General features: G+C 39.3%; 3 protein-coding genes across 7 annotated transcripts in view; 1 reads left to right on the top strand and 2 right to left on the bottom strand.

Moving 5' to 3' along the window:
* The window catches only part of otud7b (OTU deubiquitinase 7B), a 34,435-nt gene extending 29,113 nt beyond the window's left edge, over positions 1-5,322 (bottom strand). For all 4 annotated transcript variants that reach the window (XM_051406225.1, XM_051406226.1, XM_051406227.1 and 1 more), the window contains exon 1: positions 5,113-5,322. The gene's annotated coding sequence lies outside the window, so the exon portion shown is untranslated. The remainder of the gene's footprint in view (positions 1-5,112) is intronic.
* Positions 5,323-5,689: 367 nt separating this feature from the next.
* rbm8a (RNA binding motif protein 8A) lies at positions 5,690-10,072 on the bottom strand. Of its 2 annotated transcripts, none has more exons than XM_051406231.1 (6): positions 9,934-10,072; positions 9,298-9,357; positions 9,108-9,185; positions 8,229-8,365; positions 6,429-6,565; positions 5,690-6,205 (listed from the first exon to the last, which is right to left on the bottom strand). In XM_051406231.1, the coding sequence occupies exons 1-6, from the start codon at positions 9,992-9,994 to the stop codon at positions 6,157-6,159; spliced, it is 522 nt and encodes a 173-aa protein (XP_051262191.1). In that variant the 5' UTR covers positions 9,995-10,072; the 3' UTR covers positions 5,690-6,156. The 2 variants fall into 2 exon arrangements, with proteins under 2 accessions (XP_051262191.1, XP_051262190.1); XM_051406230.1 differs by having other exon boundaries at positions 9,928-10,060.
* Positions 10,073-14,350: 4,278 nt separating this feature from the next.
* afp4 (antifreeze protein type IV) lies at positions 14,351-16,100 on the top strand. Its single transcript, XM_051406232.1, has 4 exons — positions 14,351-14,434; positions 14,635-14,709; positions 15,135-15,285; positions 15,671-16,100. Exons 2-4 carry the CDS (start codon positions 14,658-14,660, stop codon positions 15,930-15,932), a joined length of 465 nt encoding a protein of 154 aa, XP_051262192.1. The 5' UTR covers positions 14,351-14,434; positions 14,635-14,657; the 3' UTR covers positions 15,933-16,100.
* The last annotated feature ends 788 nt before the right edge of the window (positions 16,101-16,888 follow it).

The raw sequence follows: 16,888 nt of genomic DNA, 5'->3' as shown, positions 1-16,888 counted from the left end.
ACTCCTCCAAAACAAAATAAAACTGCTGCAAGAGGGAAAGTAGGCTCAAAAGGGACCGCAAAGGCTTTAATATTAGAAACAAAATGGAGCTACAACTTGCAAATGCCATGTTGCAAGATAAGACTAGCTCCGTTGTTCAAGATCTATCCCTGCTAAATCAGCCTGAATGTGAAGCCAACCAAGCCCAGCTAGAGCTAAAGCCACTGGCTAAGCAAGCACCCGCCTCTGCATGCAGGCAGCACTAATGCTCATGTGAATCCCCACGTGCTGCAGGCCAGGCCCTGTACACAGCAGGGCGACTTCACGTCACTCCCTGTGTGATGTCATCCTGGGTGACAGGCTCCTCATCAGGGCTGTGTGTGGGATTACTCCTGTCGTCCTGGATCAACTGGGCAGGGCGGGAGGGACTGATATCTTCTGGTCTGCACAGGAAACTACTACACATTTGACCACATGCTAAAGTGTCATCTAAATCTCATTATTCACCTGCTATTAGGCTTTCAAAGGAAAACATTACTCTCTAAACAAATGTTCACAGACTTTGGCTATGTCTGGTGAATTCATCAACTCTACCAGCCAGTGTGACAGGTACCAACACAATCTAATCCAACACTCCTCCCTCCATTAGCTTTTAAATCCAACAGCTAACCAGTTATTTTTGTAGTTTCCTGTCTGGCTCTAACTGTGGAGTATTAAATTAGGTTGGATTTAATTAATTTATCAGCTATATGAGAGGATAAAATATTTTCACACCAACATTTCCAGAGAGGCCAAATCAGCTGTGTCATTGATACTGCAATTTGTTGATTTACTTTATGACTCCATACAGCAGCAAGTAACATTGCTACCCAAAAAAACAGAGACTCAGGAAGTGTGGAAGGGCTTTGGATATAAAATTAGGTATACAACAAACCATATAAACATGTAAGAAATGTATGAAGAAGATAATGGCAAAAGAGGATAATACAACAAACTTATTCCACCCAATTTGAGAGCCAGAGCCAGATTTGGGGAGATTTTACCCTATCTCAAAACTATCTACATTATTGTAAGATAAATCACCTGCCCCAACTGCAGGAGCATTGATCAAAACTGAAATAATGATTTCAAAATAAGGGGGAAAACAATTATCAAATTCTATTCAATTCATATCATATCACATCTTCTCATCATATCTGTGACAATATACAACAAAGCTGACAGACAGCATCTAGAATAGGTAAATTCTCAATTGCCAAAGTGATGGTCTACAGGTTAAAGAAGTGAGCTTGTGACCAGCAAGACAATGAGCAAGGCCCCTAACCCCAACGGTTCCACTAAAGCTGGTCAGTGACCAGCAGATCAGACTGTGGTTGTGCTCTGCAGCTTCCAGGTGTGAATGTGTAACTGAGTGAATGTGATCAGGGTGTTCCTGAAAAGAGAACATTGCTCTTAGTGAAACCCTCTGAATAAATTATGGTTTTAAAAAAAAAAACCCAATGGTAATTTATCCACTTTAAAATGCAAATCATCTTTAAATGAAGTAACGATGTTATTTTAACAGCTAGATGATGAGATGTGCCAACATTTCTGACAGGGCAAGTCAGACTGTGAGGTTTTGGCTAGTGACAACAGGCAAGTATAATCATTATTAATTCCCCACCCTGTGCTTTATGTAGAGAAGGAAAAGGTGAAGAGCATAAAGTAACTGATACAGCAAGCTCTCATTACCATGGCTTCTCTCTTGTGGGAGTGGCGTCTCATGCTGTATGGGATTATACCGGCTCGGTTGGTATTTAAGGCTATATCTTTACTCATATAACCGCTCCAGCCTACTTTAGAGTCACTTCTATTGTATAACATCATCTGTGAGTTATCTAAATATAATCCCGAAGCATTCAGTGAAGGCCTACTGTCCACACCATGCTGTTCGCAGTCAAGCAGCTGCTGGCACCCAGGTAGATGCCTCAGTTCTAGGTCTCTCCACCCTGACACAAACAGCCCTGGGCACTGGCTGGTTGCTGTGTCACAAGACTGGCAGGCAACCAGCTATGCTGGGGAGGGTGGGGCTCCAAAGAGTTTTATGAGTTGCTGTCTGGACACACAGGCCTCTCGGAGACAAGCCACCTATTGATCCCCGTCTCGCTGTGGCAGTGTGGGGACGAAGGTAGTTTTCTCTTTCGCGTCACATCTGTTCCGGTCTTTTTGAACGGTGCCACTTAGAGATAAGAACACAGATGCATGGCCGTGTGGATAGGAGATTTATGATATGCAATGTCTTCATCTTGACATTAATGAAAGCTGAAAGTGTCCAAAATCAAGCAGGTGCTCGGCTAGGTCCAGCTTTATTGCCTGTTCTAGGCTGAGCTTCTACGCTGCAAATTGAGTGGAACATACACATACTTGACACAAAAGCCATGTGTTTGTCCTACTAACCTGAAGAAGCACTCATCTATTTACTTATTAATCTGACTGTGTTTGAGAGATCCTTTTGGGAATACCTCCGCAGCGAAATGGGCCTGGCTCTGAAACCGACACTGGATCCCTGATGCGCACACACATACACACTTCGTGAGCAGCTGTTTGGGGGAGCCCAGAGAAAGACGAAGTTAAATTTTCATACCCTCTGCGTTGCTGAAGCAGCATGGTAACCCCGTGAAACACTATATTCACCAAGGCAGTCATAACAGCCGTCCAGTACAAAACCAGTAAAAAAAAAAAAGATCCAAGTTAAAAACATTAAGGATATGAAAGATGGTTAAGATAGTAACACAAAACCTTTGAGAGAACTAATCTCCAGACTAAACATGTTTTCCACCAGAAAAACAAACAAGTTCAACTACCTCCCTGCTTTGGTCAACTGCAAACTAAGGCCCATACTTGTTCTTTGCTGTTCTACCCTCCGTTGTGTAATCATATGACTTGTGGCTATGTGTCACAGCAAAACGGTTGCAACTTCCAGATAATAGTTCTATAAAAAATCCTTTTCCACAGGCACTACAAGTGTCTATACATTACCGATGATTGAAGATAACAGTGACAACGGTTTACTCATCACCCGTGTCATCTCGCCTGTATCATTTTCAAATCAGTCTACTGTGTGAAACGCTTACCGCAGCCCATTTGAATACTGTCAGAGATCTCTGCACGATAAGTTGCAAATTGCAAGCCACACATTTTCATTCGGATCGACCAAACTCAAGTGGCTCAAAGAAAATAAAATTGCAGTATCTCAGTGAACAAAGGTTTTAAAAACACTTTGCTTTGTTCCGTGCCACTGGAGGCAGGTTGCGAGTGGATTTATCTACCGGCTGTTTTTGTGTGTTGACTGATAGAGCCATTCAAGCATTCGCAAACCAGCTATTATCATGTAATTACTATCAAAAGTGGCTAAAAATGTGCTTCTGTTGTACTGAGTAGTAAAAAAAAAGCAACTTTTATCTCTTGATATTTTTTCCTTTTACACCCAGCCAGTTTGGAATTTGGATTGCGAAGGGAAGGATGCGACACCCTACTTAAAATGCTTGCCCGAGGTGCTCTCTGTGCTGCTGTATGCATCAATACGTTCCTTGAAGTGTTGAGGACTTGCAAAATGAAACCTGACAGTGCGACCTCCCACAACCTCACAGAGAAAGTGCATTAGGGTATGAAAAGGTTTTTTTTTTTTAATCTTTGAGCCACAGTTCATGGTAGATCCCACAACTGATTACTTTATTGACCATCCACAGAGATACACTGCCACAGTGACTAGTAGAAACAGACAGTCCTACTGGTCATAATAAGCAGCATTAACATGGTCGTTCATTCTAACTTTCCACGCTACTACAGTCTTCTTTGCAACTGTCAGGCAGTCGTTTGTGTGTCCCTCATTTCAAACATCATCACAGACAGCTACTAGAGGGACTGAGCACAGGTGGGAGGGCTGGATGCATTTATTTTTCCTACTCCACAATACCTCGCTTCTTAAAAAAATTCCCCTTGTAAGATGAGGTTCCTGCTTACAGCTGCAGTGTTTCCAGCAGGATATGGTTTTTTCTTTAAGCAGTCCCTATAAGCCAAGTGCAGTAAAGAACTCTGTCATACTTTTAATGTTGACTTGTCTGTCTTGGTGTCCCAGCCAACAAAAGAGCCCACAAACACAAGAACCTGAATAATTCAAGGGAGAGTGTAATGCAACCCTCTCTCATCGTGGTGATGTTGGAAATGACGGCAAATAACCCCCAGTCCCTGCTTTAAAATGAGCACGGAACACTGAACCCAATGACCAGCCAGTCCAGGAACATATCACATATATCTGGCAGCAAGGTTTGGGAAAGAAATTGCCTTGCTCTGCTGCTGACTTGACTCACTAGATCAAGTTATCCACTTAACGGTGGCTTAATGAAACCAGTCGATGTGGTGAGACATCAGGAAACACACGTGTGTAGAGTGTAAACAGTTAACTCTAACAATTCCCTCTAAGCTGGTGCTTTAAGTAAATGTTACATCACACATGCACCTCAAATAAAAACCGGGCACACATGATCTGGATCGTGACTGCAAGCTCTTAGAAAGGCTAGCGAAGAAAATGCAAGTTCATTTCTCAACGCCAAAGCATAATTGATAAACAATTACGAAACACAGAACTGATCCCCCATTCAGCACAACTTTAAAACGCAATGTTTAAACTGCACATCTCTAGTTGACAGCTCATAAAGCTAATTTAACGGAGCAACCAATTCTGTTCGCGAAATGCATTAATGCAGATCAATGCTACTGATGATGGCTTGTCTTAAATGTTGACTCTGAGCCAGCTATTATGGCTACGACTATTCTTTAAAACAAAATATCAACGAACAATACACATGCTTACATAAACGCATTTGAGGCGTTCAAACGCATGGGCTTCATGCACCGTTACCACTCAGCACCCATAACTTTATTTCCACGCAATATACAATTTAATCACGCCTTTGGGGGAAGTGCCATACCCGTGCATGGATGCTCATTATAAAGAAGTGTTGTCCATTTTTCAGTAAGTAGACCGAACCGTAACGTATGGGGCTAGCAAGTGGCTACTTCAAGCCTGGCTAATCAGCAGCTAACGTTAGCTAGCGTTGATGCTAGTAGCTAGAGTATCCCTTTACTGCTTACCTTGAGCGGCCTCGCAGATGTTTTTTTTCCATCGTCCCATTTAGTTTTCCAGCAAGTATCAACTTGTGAATGGCTCACACGGTTCCAAGACCGGCACTTCTTAACTTTTTACCATCTTCATAGGTGGAACTGAGCGTAAAATCCCAAACCGGACCACCACCGACAAAGTAATTTCTCCACCACTTACAACAACAACGTCAACCGTAGGCTAGAGCCCGCCCCCACGAGAAACCGACCAATCAGAGAGCAGAGTTTGTTTTATTGACGTTTATATGCACCAATGGTCGTTCGCGGAGACTTTGACTGATGCCCCCCCAGTAGAGTAAACATCAAATGAGAACGACAGAGTATAAAATATTCGCTTGCCAATTGGCTGCAGAAAAATAAAAGGGGCAAGGGTTTTAGTCCGGGCAGCCTATGAGTGTGGCACTGAGTCCAGAGTGACAGGTGCTTTCGGAGTGGACAAAATAGCCGGGGCGGCATCAATGCCTGGGTGAGGTCATCCAGGATGATGTAAACCCTACGTCATTAGCGGTGCTAAATAAAAACACAAAAACAGGGCACACACACACACACGTTTACCTTTTAAAAAGTTTAATTTTTTTTTCTCCCCCCTCCAAGTAATATAAAACAAAAACACTCCAGCACAATAAAATGCACGCAACATTGAGCAAACTGAAACATGCTTTTTGAGGGAATCATGACAACCGGAAACATGTAGTTGGTCTTGAAAGTAAAAAAAAAAAAAACTAGTTTCACAGAGAGTTGAATGGATATCCGTCTGTTGCAATTTAACGCAGCATAAGCAATTTACAAAAAACTGAAGATGCTGCGGTTGAGCGAATTTATTCTTTTGTTATTCATCTTTTAAGAAGAGCAATTCCATATCTCAAAATGTTTGTAGTTGCACAACTAAATTCCACAACAACTGTTACTCCAAAATATTGTACAAAAACTTTGAAATTAGTTTCTTATGACAGAACGAGTGGATTATAAACTGTCAGAGTGACAGACAACTCCTCTAGCCAATGACAACTGCCAAACTCAACGCCGCCTTCTGTCTGGACTTCTGCTGCGTCGTCGCCCGCCAGTCCTGTGAAAAACCACATCACGTTAAAAACAGGAAAATACAGTTCAATTATTAATTCTTTTAAATTAAAAGCCATTAAATAAATATATTATTTAGATACTTAAATAGTTACGTTGTCAACATTGCAAACATCAAGGGCTAGGTGATAAACATGATGAGATTTTTTACACAATATAACCCTCCCTTTACGGCAAGTTGCTGCCACCACAAACAGATAAATACACACCTTCTCTTGTTCTTGGGGGGCCCTCTGACAAATCCCCAGTCAACACTGATAGGCTGGCCCATCATGTCCTGACCGTTGAGCCCTTCCATGGCTGCCTGGGCCTCTTTGTACGTCTCATACTCCACCAGTGCATATCCCTAGGGACAGTTATCATCAGGACGTCATGTGAGTTATTGCACATTTATAGCATCACTGCTTTGGAATGTGGTAGCGTTTAAATCAACAACACAGCACAGAAACAGGATTACTCGCCACACAATAATCCAACAGTATTATTCAGCGTCCTATTTTAACAGCCCTGCTTATACCACAGTCTGGGAACACTGTGCAAACTAATTTTGAACTTAGCAGAAAAGCACAGTCAACTATTACTATACATTTTCTCTGAAGCCGTGAAAAGACAACCAAAAAAAATGTATAAAGACATGTTATCTTCGAATAGCCTGTAATGAAAATAGACATTCTCTGTGCTTTACTGAAATGAAATGATTTGTGGTGGAAGAGTTTCAGGCCAAAGATGCTTTGTTCCTACTTCATACTCAAATCAATGCTGCCACCTTGTGGCTTAGAGGGAAGCTGAAGAATACTGCTCATTTTGGATGACAAAAAAAAATTAATAAACAATGGGTCAATAAGTCAACTTCAGTCAAAGTGCATATCACACTTTATAAACGCAAATATTTGCAAAACCTCTGATAACTTTAGTTCTGTCTCTCGGCATGTCAATGTATTTTGCAGTTTTAACATTCAATAAAAAAAGAGACTATAGTTAAAATACACCACCACCAGGAGGAAGTAGCAGTGACAATATGCGTTTCTTTTATAGATAAAGCAAAGATGCGCTTTACACAGAACACAGACAGGGTCTGGTTTTATACATAACAAGTTACTCTTTAATAATGTGATATTTAAAAAAAAGTTTCCTAAACTTACTTATGCGGTTTTACAGTCTCTGCATCTGGAATAATTTTTCACTTAACAATGAGTGTGATTCAGAGAAGCTGGGGCATTTTTCAGGTTGAGTAAACTTGACTTTTAAAGCTTTTCTTGGTAATTGGATGGCATTCTGTTCTGGCTTTAAGCTTGATGTTCATGGCTTTGTGGCATCACCATAAATGGTCAAAGAAACTGTATTAAGCAAACAGCTGCAGGGCGCACAATTAACAGATTACACACTTATGCGTCAAACCATCTTAACACGTGTTTCTATTTCTTTCACAAATTTTAAAGTAAGATGCAAAAATCCATACAAGATCCTTTATCAATGGTAAACGCACTAAATCAGTACTCTCTTAAATCACTAACCTTACAGGACGAGTATGTGCTAAATGTGTAGCCATAATATAATTAAAGCATCTTAAATGACATTATCTATCAGATTTACTCAATACGTGTTCACAATTTGTTAGGAAATGGCCTTATTTAAATTAAGTTTCCTGTCAATTAAGTCAACAAATGGTGAGTGCAGTGCACCATGGTCAGCCTACTTTGACTTTACTACACTGCGTCTTTTGCAGCGGATCTACTGCACTGCACAAGCAATGCTGATGCTGTAAATAGTTCGCTCATCTCTACAAGAAAGGTATTCGGGATTAGAGTAATTTCATATGCCATCAAATGCTTTCTGGCCTGCACTTTTAATCAACAGAAGAATTGCACATGCAGGCAAACAGCCAACCTGACCATCAACTGGACTGTTTTGTATTTTAAATACCTGTTTATATTGTACAGGTCAATATCATATTTGTGAACTACTAGAGCTCACAAAACATGCCAATGATGCATGGTTATTTGTCTCACCTTGAGGTAGCCTGTTCTGCGGTCAAGGTTGAGATGTAGGTTCTTGATTTCTCCAAACTCTGAAAACTTGTCATGGATGTCTTCCTCTGTGGCCTCTTCATGTACACCTGTCACAAACAGGATCCAACCCTCCACAGCTGCAACAAGACACGAGAAAAGTTGTCAGGCATCAAATAATAAACAAGCAGCACTTTTAGCTATGTAAACTAATAAATCAAGCAGAGTTCTGATTACTGAAGCTCTAATTACATGCAAGACGTACAAATAAACAGTGGTCTAACCAGTATGAATCCTTCTGTGCTCCAGTTTGTTCCTCCAGAATAATTTAAAACTATTCTAATCATATGAATAAAATACATCATATTAACCCATTTATCAAGCTGCTCTATTTCTATTTACTCAAATTTAAATATAATATGCTTTTCTTTGCACAAAGTTAATTAAGATAGAAGATATATCTTATCCTTTCAGAAAATCTAAAGTAAAACGTAAGTAGAAACAATACAGACAAATCCAACTGATAGGGAAAATGATTTTAGATAATGTACATCATGAGAAACAATATCATTTGTGTTTTTAAAATTGCTCAGCGGACTAAACATTATTAAATATAATAATAATTATAACTGTTCGTGTGTAAACGAGTTTTAAAGCATTGTTGAGAAGGGGGATGTGAATGGGATTGGGAGGGAAAAGTAAATAACTGAACTAACGGGTTCAATATCAACAATATTTCAGTATTAGTTTTGTAAGTTGTTGTGAGTTAACTAAACTCATAAATGACACAGGCAGCAGGATCTTGATAAATCGCAGATGCACTTTAGGGTGACAAATGTGCAGCTTATACTTATTCTTATCTTAAATGCAAACCACACTCACATCTCTGAGGGCCTGGCTCGTCCCCATCCTGCTCCACAGTATCATAGTCCTCTTTGATTCTGGATCTGGCTCCTTCCTCTGCAAACAAAAAATATATATATATATACACTAAACCCTGCTGACAAACAATGTTAAAAGTACATTCAGTAGGAGATTGCATGACCAAATATCCCCAACAGTGGAAACTCACCTGAGCCAAAGCCTCGTCCTTTTCTCTTCTTGGCCTTTTCCTTTAACTTGTGGATGCTTTCTGGAGAAGTTGAAAATAACAATGGAGGTCAATGCGCGTTGCTACATCAGTTTACCAACTAGCATTAGCCACCTTTTAGCTGACTAACCACTTCGTTTATGTAATTTGAACTCTAGATTTTCTGTAGTTAACGCAATAGTTACATGCGAGCTACACTAAAACATATATGGATGTTGAGATGTGACTTGTAAAATCAGCGCAGTTTAATATTTACGTTAACTAGCCTATAAGCTTAATGAAGACTCAACTAGCGTGCTAGCGGCGGCTAATAACACCAACTTATATTATCTTAACATAACACAAACCACGCTTTAAAACCAGTAAACACATTTAAAAAACAAAAAAACATCTTAACCACGACCTATCTAACCTACAAAGAGCGTTTGAATGAACCACCAGTGCCTTGTTAGCCTAATATTAGCTCGTTAGCATGCCTCAGGCCTGCCACCACGTTTCTTTTTTCGACCACGGCCATTTTTAATGACAACGTTAGATCTCCATAGTTACACATCGTTTGAACGCCGAGGTTGTGGAGCATCTGGCACTAACGCGTACAAGTATTAATATTACCATCACCATCCTCATCCATAGGAAAGTCTTCTCCTCCCGCTTCATGAAGATCCAATACGTCCGCCATGATGTCTGTCTGTCTGTCTGTCTGTCTGTCTCTGTGTGTGTGCGTGCGCAACAAGAGACAACAGGTCGGCGGATGTTGTAAGAAACTACAGCAAATCACGTTCATCATCTTTATTTTTTTCTGCGCACAGTCTAAAGTCAAGTTGGCTGTAAGGTATTTTTATAATTTTTGTTTCGATAACCACTTGTAGTAAATATAAATGTTTAAAAACTGTGTATAATGTAAAGTCTGGGAATGGACTGCAGGCTGCTGGAGAGGCTTTTCTCCATACAAAACCACAAATCTGCCTTATTTTGACAATTTATAAGCAATTATAATAATATATAACTTAATTAATATAGGACCGTAAAACAGGGTTTACAAAGTACATAATGATTGTGATACACAACATGTTAAATATAAAAATTAAGAATACCAAAATACAATAACAGAAGTAGAATGGAAGTTATGGAAATGAAAAATAAAATAATGTAGATTGAATGAAGTAAAAAGATGACATCACATAAAGGTCGAGTCCAGGTAAAGTCAAAGGGCCCTGATGGCAAAAGTAGGGTCACCTTTAGATGTAAGCCCGGACAGAAGGGCCCCACCTGAGGATCGAAGGGCCCCACCTGAGGATCTAAGGCTCTGAACTGGCTTATAAGGGGTCAACATGTCTGCTATGTAGCATAGGGCCAGACTCGGACATGCTTTAAAAGTCAAATCTTGGATTAAATTCTACACCAAACAGGGAGCCAATGGAGAGAAGCCAGATAAATGGATGATTCTCATGATTCCACATGTTCAGTACCACATTTAGTTAAAATAATTCACATGACCAGCAGAGGGCTCTCGGTCCATGCATGAGACCCCAGGTTGCAGTTCTGGTATACAGGACTGTCATTTGATCACCATCTGGTGGTGAGTTGGATCACATGACAGGGAAGACAGACAGACAGGCTTGGTAAATAAAAAACATGAAGTGAGAGGATGTACTGGAGATGCTTAGTGAAAGACTGACATAAGTTTCAATTCCACCTCTATATATGCTGCATGTGGAATCAGATAGATAGATAGATAGATAGATAGATAGATAGATAGATAGATAGATAGATAGATAGATAGATAGATAGATAGATACTTTATTTATCCCGAGGGAAATTCAAGCATCCAGTAGCAGCATACAAACATACATTAGACATACATTTAACATACATTATAATTAAAATTAACCTATAGCACAGTGGCCATAGATGAAATTGGATCAATTAAACTTTTGCAGAGGAATTAAATATGTGCAGAGAGAGACAATAAACTAGAAAAATAGAAATGAAACATGTGCAGGTAAGGTTAATTAAGAAGCAGACAAGGATGCTGAGAGCTATGCAGCTTAATAATAGTCTGGCTGTTCTCAGCAGTGTAGGCAAATTTTAAAATGAGGGAAAGCAGGGATGTTGTTGTAAGACTGACAGACACACTGAAGGCAGCACTGAACCTGGTTTGTTAGTTAGAAATCTCAGCAGGAACAAAGTGCAAGAAAAAGTGCAGTAGAGTCTAAGACTCGTAGTTGAATATCACATTTTGGGAACAGCAGCCGTTAACAGGAGGAGTAGGTTTCATATTTAGTGGGATTACACTTCTTGTGCTCTCTGGGTAATACATAAGGTTCTGGGAGGGAGTCACTAAATAATGCTTAAGCCTTAAATGTAATAGAATAAAATGCAGATTGCTTTCCGGACACAATATAGAGCCGTTCCTGACACGGTCTCGTTTGCAGTATTAGCAATAAGAATATTTGTTTAGGCTGGAAAAAGGATGTGAAATGGATGTGTGACAGATGATGTTTAGAGACTTCGTTTGGTGGCAGTAAAAAGGCCTCTCGGGTGTTTGTAAGTGATTGAATGAACAGCAGGCCTGAGTGGAGGGGATCAGTTTCCTGTAGTTCCTTTCTAATGAGTGAAGGTAAAATGAATTGCGACTGACTGATCAGATCCGCTGGCTGCAATAACACAGAAATAATAAATGGCAGGTTCTGTTAGTGACATAAATTACTTACAGCTATTTTAATCCACACCTGTGCTCACAAGATTAAGGCACTGAAGGATCAGATTTAAATGGGCAAAACTACAATCCCTTGCAATGTTGCCATCTAGTGGCCAGTATCAGAAGGACAGCATATCTAAATGTGTCTAACTGTATATGAAAGGGTAGTTTAAATTGATATGAAACAACAACAGGATTATCATAATATCATATCCACATCGTCTCTATTTTTTAACATCATGTCGCGGACTGGAGGGAGGACGGAGGCCCACAAATGGCCCCTGGGCCGGTGGTTTGAGTTCCCTGTTATAGAGGAAAAGGACCAGTGGGGCTGCTCTGCTTTCCCTGTTGCCATTGTAATCCAAAACCACAATATGAGCAAAGACGTGGATTGATAGATGAATAAGAGAAACGTGTATCTGTGGTCAGAGAGAGGTTTGGTTTATGTTTATGCTGATTTATTACTGTGTTGCACTTACAGTCGAATGAGTCGAGGTCTGTAGGACGCATCATGTGGTGGGTTCACTTAAGTTCAACTGAAGTAAACTCTGCGTAGATAACAACATTAGTTGAAGATAATCCAACCCCAAACATTAAAAAAAGTTACTTTTAAATTATGTCAATTATCTCAAGTAATGTGTTTAGATGTGTACGTGTGTGTGTTGCCTATAAGAATTCTTAAGCACAAAACTTTACTATTACAGGCCTAAAGTTAGCAAAGCATACTAAGGAAAGATAATGGCTGACCTGAACTTTAGTCTTGTGGCTGGTGACCTAGCATGTAAGCATGAAAATGAGAAAACAAATCAATATCAATATGCAGCCATATAGTCCAGTATCATCAAACTGTGGAAATGTGCGACTTAATTCTACAGTGGTGGCAGATTATTTCTCTTAATGTCTCTCTAAAGCAATGTTTATTTTGAATTGATGCTCAGTTGTATTTATCCTATTTAAAATCACTCAAAGTCTATCATTCACTTATTTTGACATCAATGCTCCTGTCAAACATACTGGCTTTAGCTACCTGAAGATGTTGCACACATGTTTTTACTGTTATTCTTTGAAAGACAGAATCAAAAATGTCACTCAAAGCATTCTGAAGCACTAAAAGTGACAGCACAGCAGACTTGTACACAATGCAAAGTTAACACAAGCGAAATGTTCATTCATTCACCACATTACAAAGCTTAAGGTCATTTTTTAAAAGCCTTTTAAAGAAATGAGAATTTATTTGTAATCACTATTGTACTCGTCGTTCCCCAACAAGGACTGTGGTGCAGTATCAAGATGTACAAAAACTGATGGATAAGTGGGTTGCCATAGTGCCCCCCAAAAGCCCCCAGTATGATAACACACAGGATCTACACTATCTTCTACTGTATCTTCTGTGATGAGTTTATCAGGAGCTGCTGTCACCCTGCTGTTGATTGCACATACAGTATGGAGCAACTGCTGATAGGACTACGTAGATTGGTCTCTTAAGTCAGCACAACTGAGTTACTCTGACCCTATCACCTGACTTTATTGTTAGGCAGAACAATGTACAAATCAACCCCTGCCATCATCAAAAAATAGGTCTCATAAATGACGTACTTCATAATGTATATTATTAAAAGGGAAAAAACTCACATTACTTTACCCAGAATTGTTGAAAAACATTCATAGAAAATGAAATGTTGCCTTTTCTTTCATGGCTATTTTACACCTTTTTGTATTTTCCCTTTTTCAGTTGATATATATATATATATTACTCATTTAAATATACCTGTGCAGTAAGACGTTTTCATGTCTTTTATTTAAATAAAAATGGCAATGAGCAAAATGTGTTTGAAGTATAACAAGTAAAAGCACTGGATTGCTATGTATGCAGCATTTTTTTTGTTGTATCTGGTTGAAGTAAAGCTACATTTGATAACTGTATACACTAGTTCAATTTGTAACAATACATTATATTTTAAAAGATGAAAATCTCTTTTGTATGTAAAACACTGATCTTCAAGGTAACTCCAGCTGTCAGAATATTGTAGTAAAGTAAAAAGCCAAATATTTCCCTCTAAAATGTAGTTGAGAATAAATTAAAAAAACATTAAAAATACTCATGTAATTCTTAGCTCTTGAGTAAATGCAGTTAAAGTGATCAAATGAATGAGGTTTATAGCAGCAAGACTTCACAACTAATCTTTTTCTCCAACTCACACACTCACACTCAGAGTGGACTTTGTGTCTTTCTTGTGACAGCTATCAAGCATCAAGGTCCAGCCAACACAAAGATTGCATCCCTGTTGTCAGGTCACTTCTTTACGTTGGAGGTGATTACACTCTCATTAGCCATGATTTACTCATCCTCAGGAGCTATAAAAGCCTCTGGCTGCATGACAGAAGGCACCGTTAGGTCCAAGAACCCCAGGAGTTAAGGTATGTCTCTTGCTGCTTTACTTTGGTCATCTTTGTTTGGCTGTAGATGAAAATGCATTGTTGATATATTTGAGGGAAATTAACTATTATTTAAATTTCTTACATTATCAGAAATGGCTGCTTTACTACAGTTTTCCACCTTTTTATTGTGATCTCTGCCACTTCCAGCGTCTCCTGACTAATTCTTTAACTTTCTCTAGGTTGATCTTCCTCATCTGCAGCCATGAAATTCTCCCTTGTTGCCGCTCTTGTCGTTGTGCTGGCTGTTGCCCATGGTAAGTTAAAAAAGCATTGATATAAGTAATGTATTTTTAAGATTACATACAGACCTCTGAATATCTGTTTCATTTTCTGTACACCCAAACCTTTTCTCTTTGACATTTTAACAACTAAAAAGGCCTTGATTTTAACTTTACCACTACAAAATTTAGAATACACTGTATGTCATAAGTGTTTTAGTTTTATAAGTTTAAAAAGGTTAGACTTAACACACTTGATTAAAAACCTGGGAATCAACCAGATTCAAAGGGTTTAAAGACAAAGCTGACTAGTACTTCAGCTGTACTCCAATAGTTGTATTGTGTGTGAATGCCTACCCATTAGTCTAATGAATTGAAGGCATTACTGTTTATAGGCAGTGTGTAAGTTTTAATTAATATTAGTGGATTTGACATAAAGAACAGTAAATGTGTGTTCACAGGCACTGAGGCCGTGTCACTGGTGAAGCGTGATGTGCAGGCCGACGTGGACAAGATCACCAAGATTATCAATGACATGTCTGCCAGCATCACCACCGCAACCCAGGACATGGTGGAGAAGGTGAAGGCTCTTGAGGTGACCAACACTGCCCAGTAAGTAACAACCAACAGAATTCTTTATTTTCTTGCCATTTCTTCATTATCTACTGCTTTGACAGAAACCTCTACTAACTGCACTGAATTCAGGCTTTCCTCATTATTTTATGGACACAATAATATATTTTATTGGGATGCAATAGTTTGTTTTGCTTGTAATTGTGGTAGTAAATGGCTTGTATTTGAGATAAAACTTGCATTAAATACATATATAAATACACAAAGTATCCACCCTGACTGACCCGGTGTATTAGGGATATTTCATTCACAGTCATACTAATAAATTGTCAGGCAGTTTTACTTCCTTGTTCTTTATTAAAATACAAGTCAGAGACAACAGCAGTGATTAACAGAAGATTGTGACATCCTCTACTTTCCACAGGACTTACATGGAGGACAGCAGGGCCAAGATCCAGCCTCTGGTTGAGAAGGTCCAGGCCGAGGCCGCCAAGCTGCAGGAGCAGGTCAAGCCCTTCATCGCCAACATTGAGGATCAGATCAAGCCCCTGACTGACAACTTCAACACTCAGGTCAGGCCTCTGACCGACAACTTCCACGCCCAGGTCAAGCCTCTGACTGACATGATGGAGAAGTTCTTCCAGCAGGTGATGGACCAGACCAAGGCTCTGATGCCCCCCCAGTAAAGCTTGCTCCTGGTTAGTTCCAGCTGCAGTAACACCCAAACCGGGCTAGTGCTCATGTCTGGCTCTGCCCAAAATGCTTCATTGGTGTTTGTCTGTCATACTCCTCTGTCTTAAAGTCATCTGAGATGTGGTGCTTGAATGTCATCATTAAAAGGGGTTTGAAAGTCATCATTTTGAGCCGATTCATTCTTTATTTTTGGCTTATATGAGTAACACCTGCCCAAGGACTGCAGGTGAAAACTGGTACATTTACAGAAATGTCCATTTATTAGACATTTAGATTAAGAAATGCCAAAGGGCAAGTCATAAAGTCGAATTGAAATAAATTGTAGCAGAGTCTAATTTGACTTTCTCAGTGAAGTGGAAGTCGATATCAACATTACCTCTAACCTTTGGGTCATCTGTATTTTCCATAATTTATCTTTCAATATTCTGAAGTAGGCTGTCAAATAGTGAGTCCATCTAACAGCACAGATAACATCAGTCTAATGAGATCAACCCAAATTCATGGATATATTGACTTTTAGGCCAATAATTAATCTAAAACCCAATCAGAGTGATAACCAGAACTAATCTGACCGTGTAAAAGCTGAACAGATCCAGCTTCATCTATTCTTATCACAACAACCTTTAAGCTTGGGAGGAAAGAAAATAAAATCTCTGCTATAATTGTGTAAAAAAGCAGATTAACAACTTACGCATTTGTATGTCTAATTTACAATTTGGCCATAGCTCAAGCAGAGTCAACCAATATCTCAGAAATACCTGAGCGTTGCATACAAACCTCGGCATGAGCAATTTACCTTAAGCTGTTAGGAATAATAAAAGGTTACGGTTATTATTTCTATTTTCAACACTGTTTAAACAATGTGTTCAAAATTATACGAAGGTAATTGTGAGGTCAATTTAACGTAAGTTGTTTTGACAAATTACCTTTGTGTTTCTAACCAGTCAAA

Source organism: Dicentrarchus labrax, unplaced genomic scaffold, assembly GCF_905237075.1.
Source record: "Dicentrarchus labrax unplaced genomic scaffold, dlabrax2021, whole genome shotgun sequence".
NCBI classification, from domain to species: Eukaryota; Metazoa; Chordata; class Actinopteri; family Moronidae; genus Dicentrarchus; species Dicentrarchus labrax.
The sequence above is the reverse complement of the archived record's forward strand: the minus strand, read 5'-3'. Positions and strand labels throughout refer to the sequence as shown.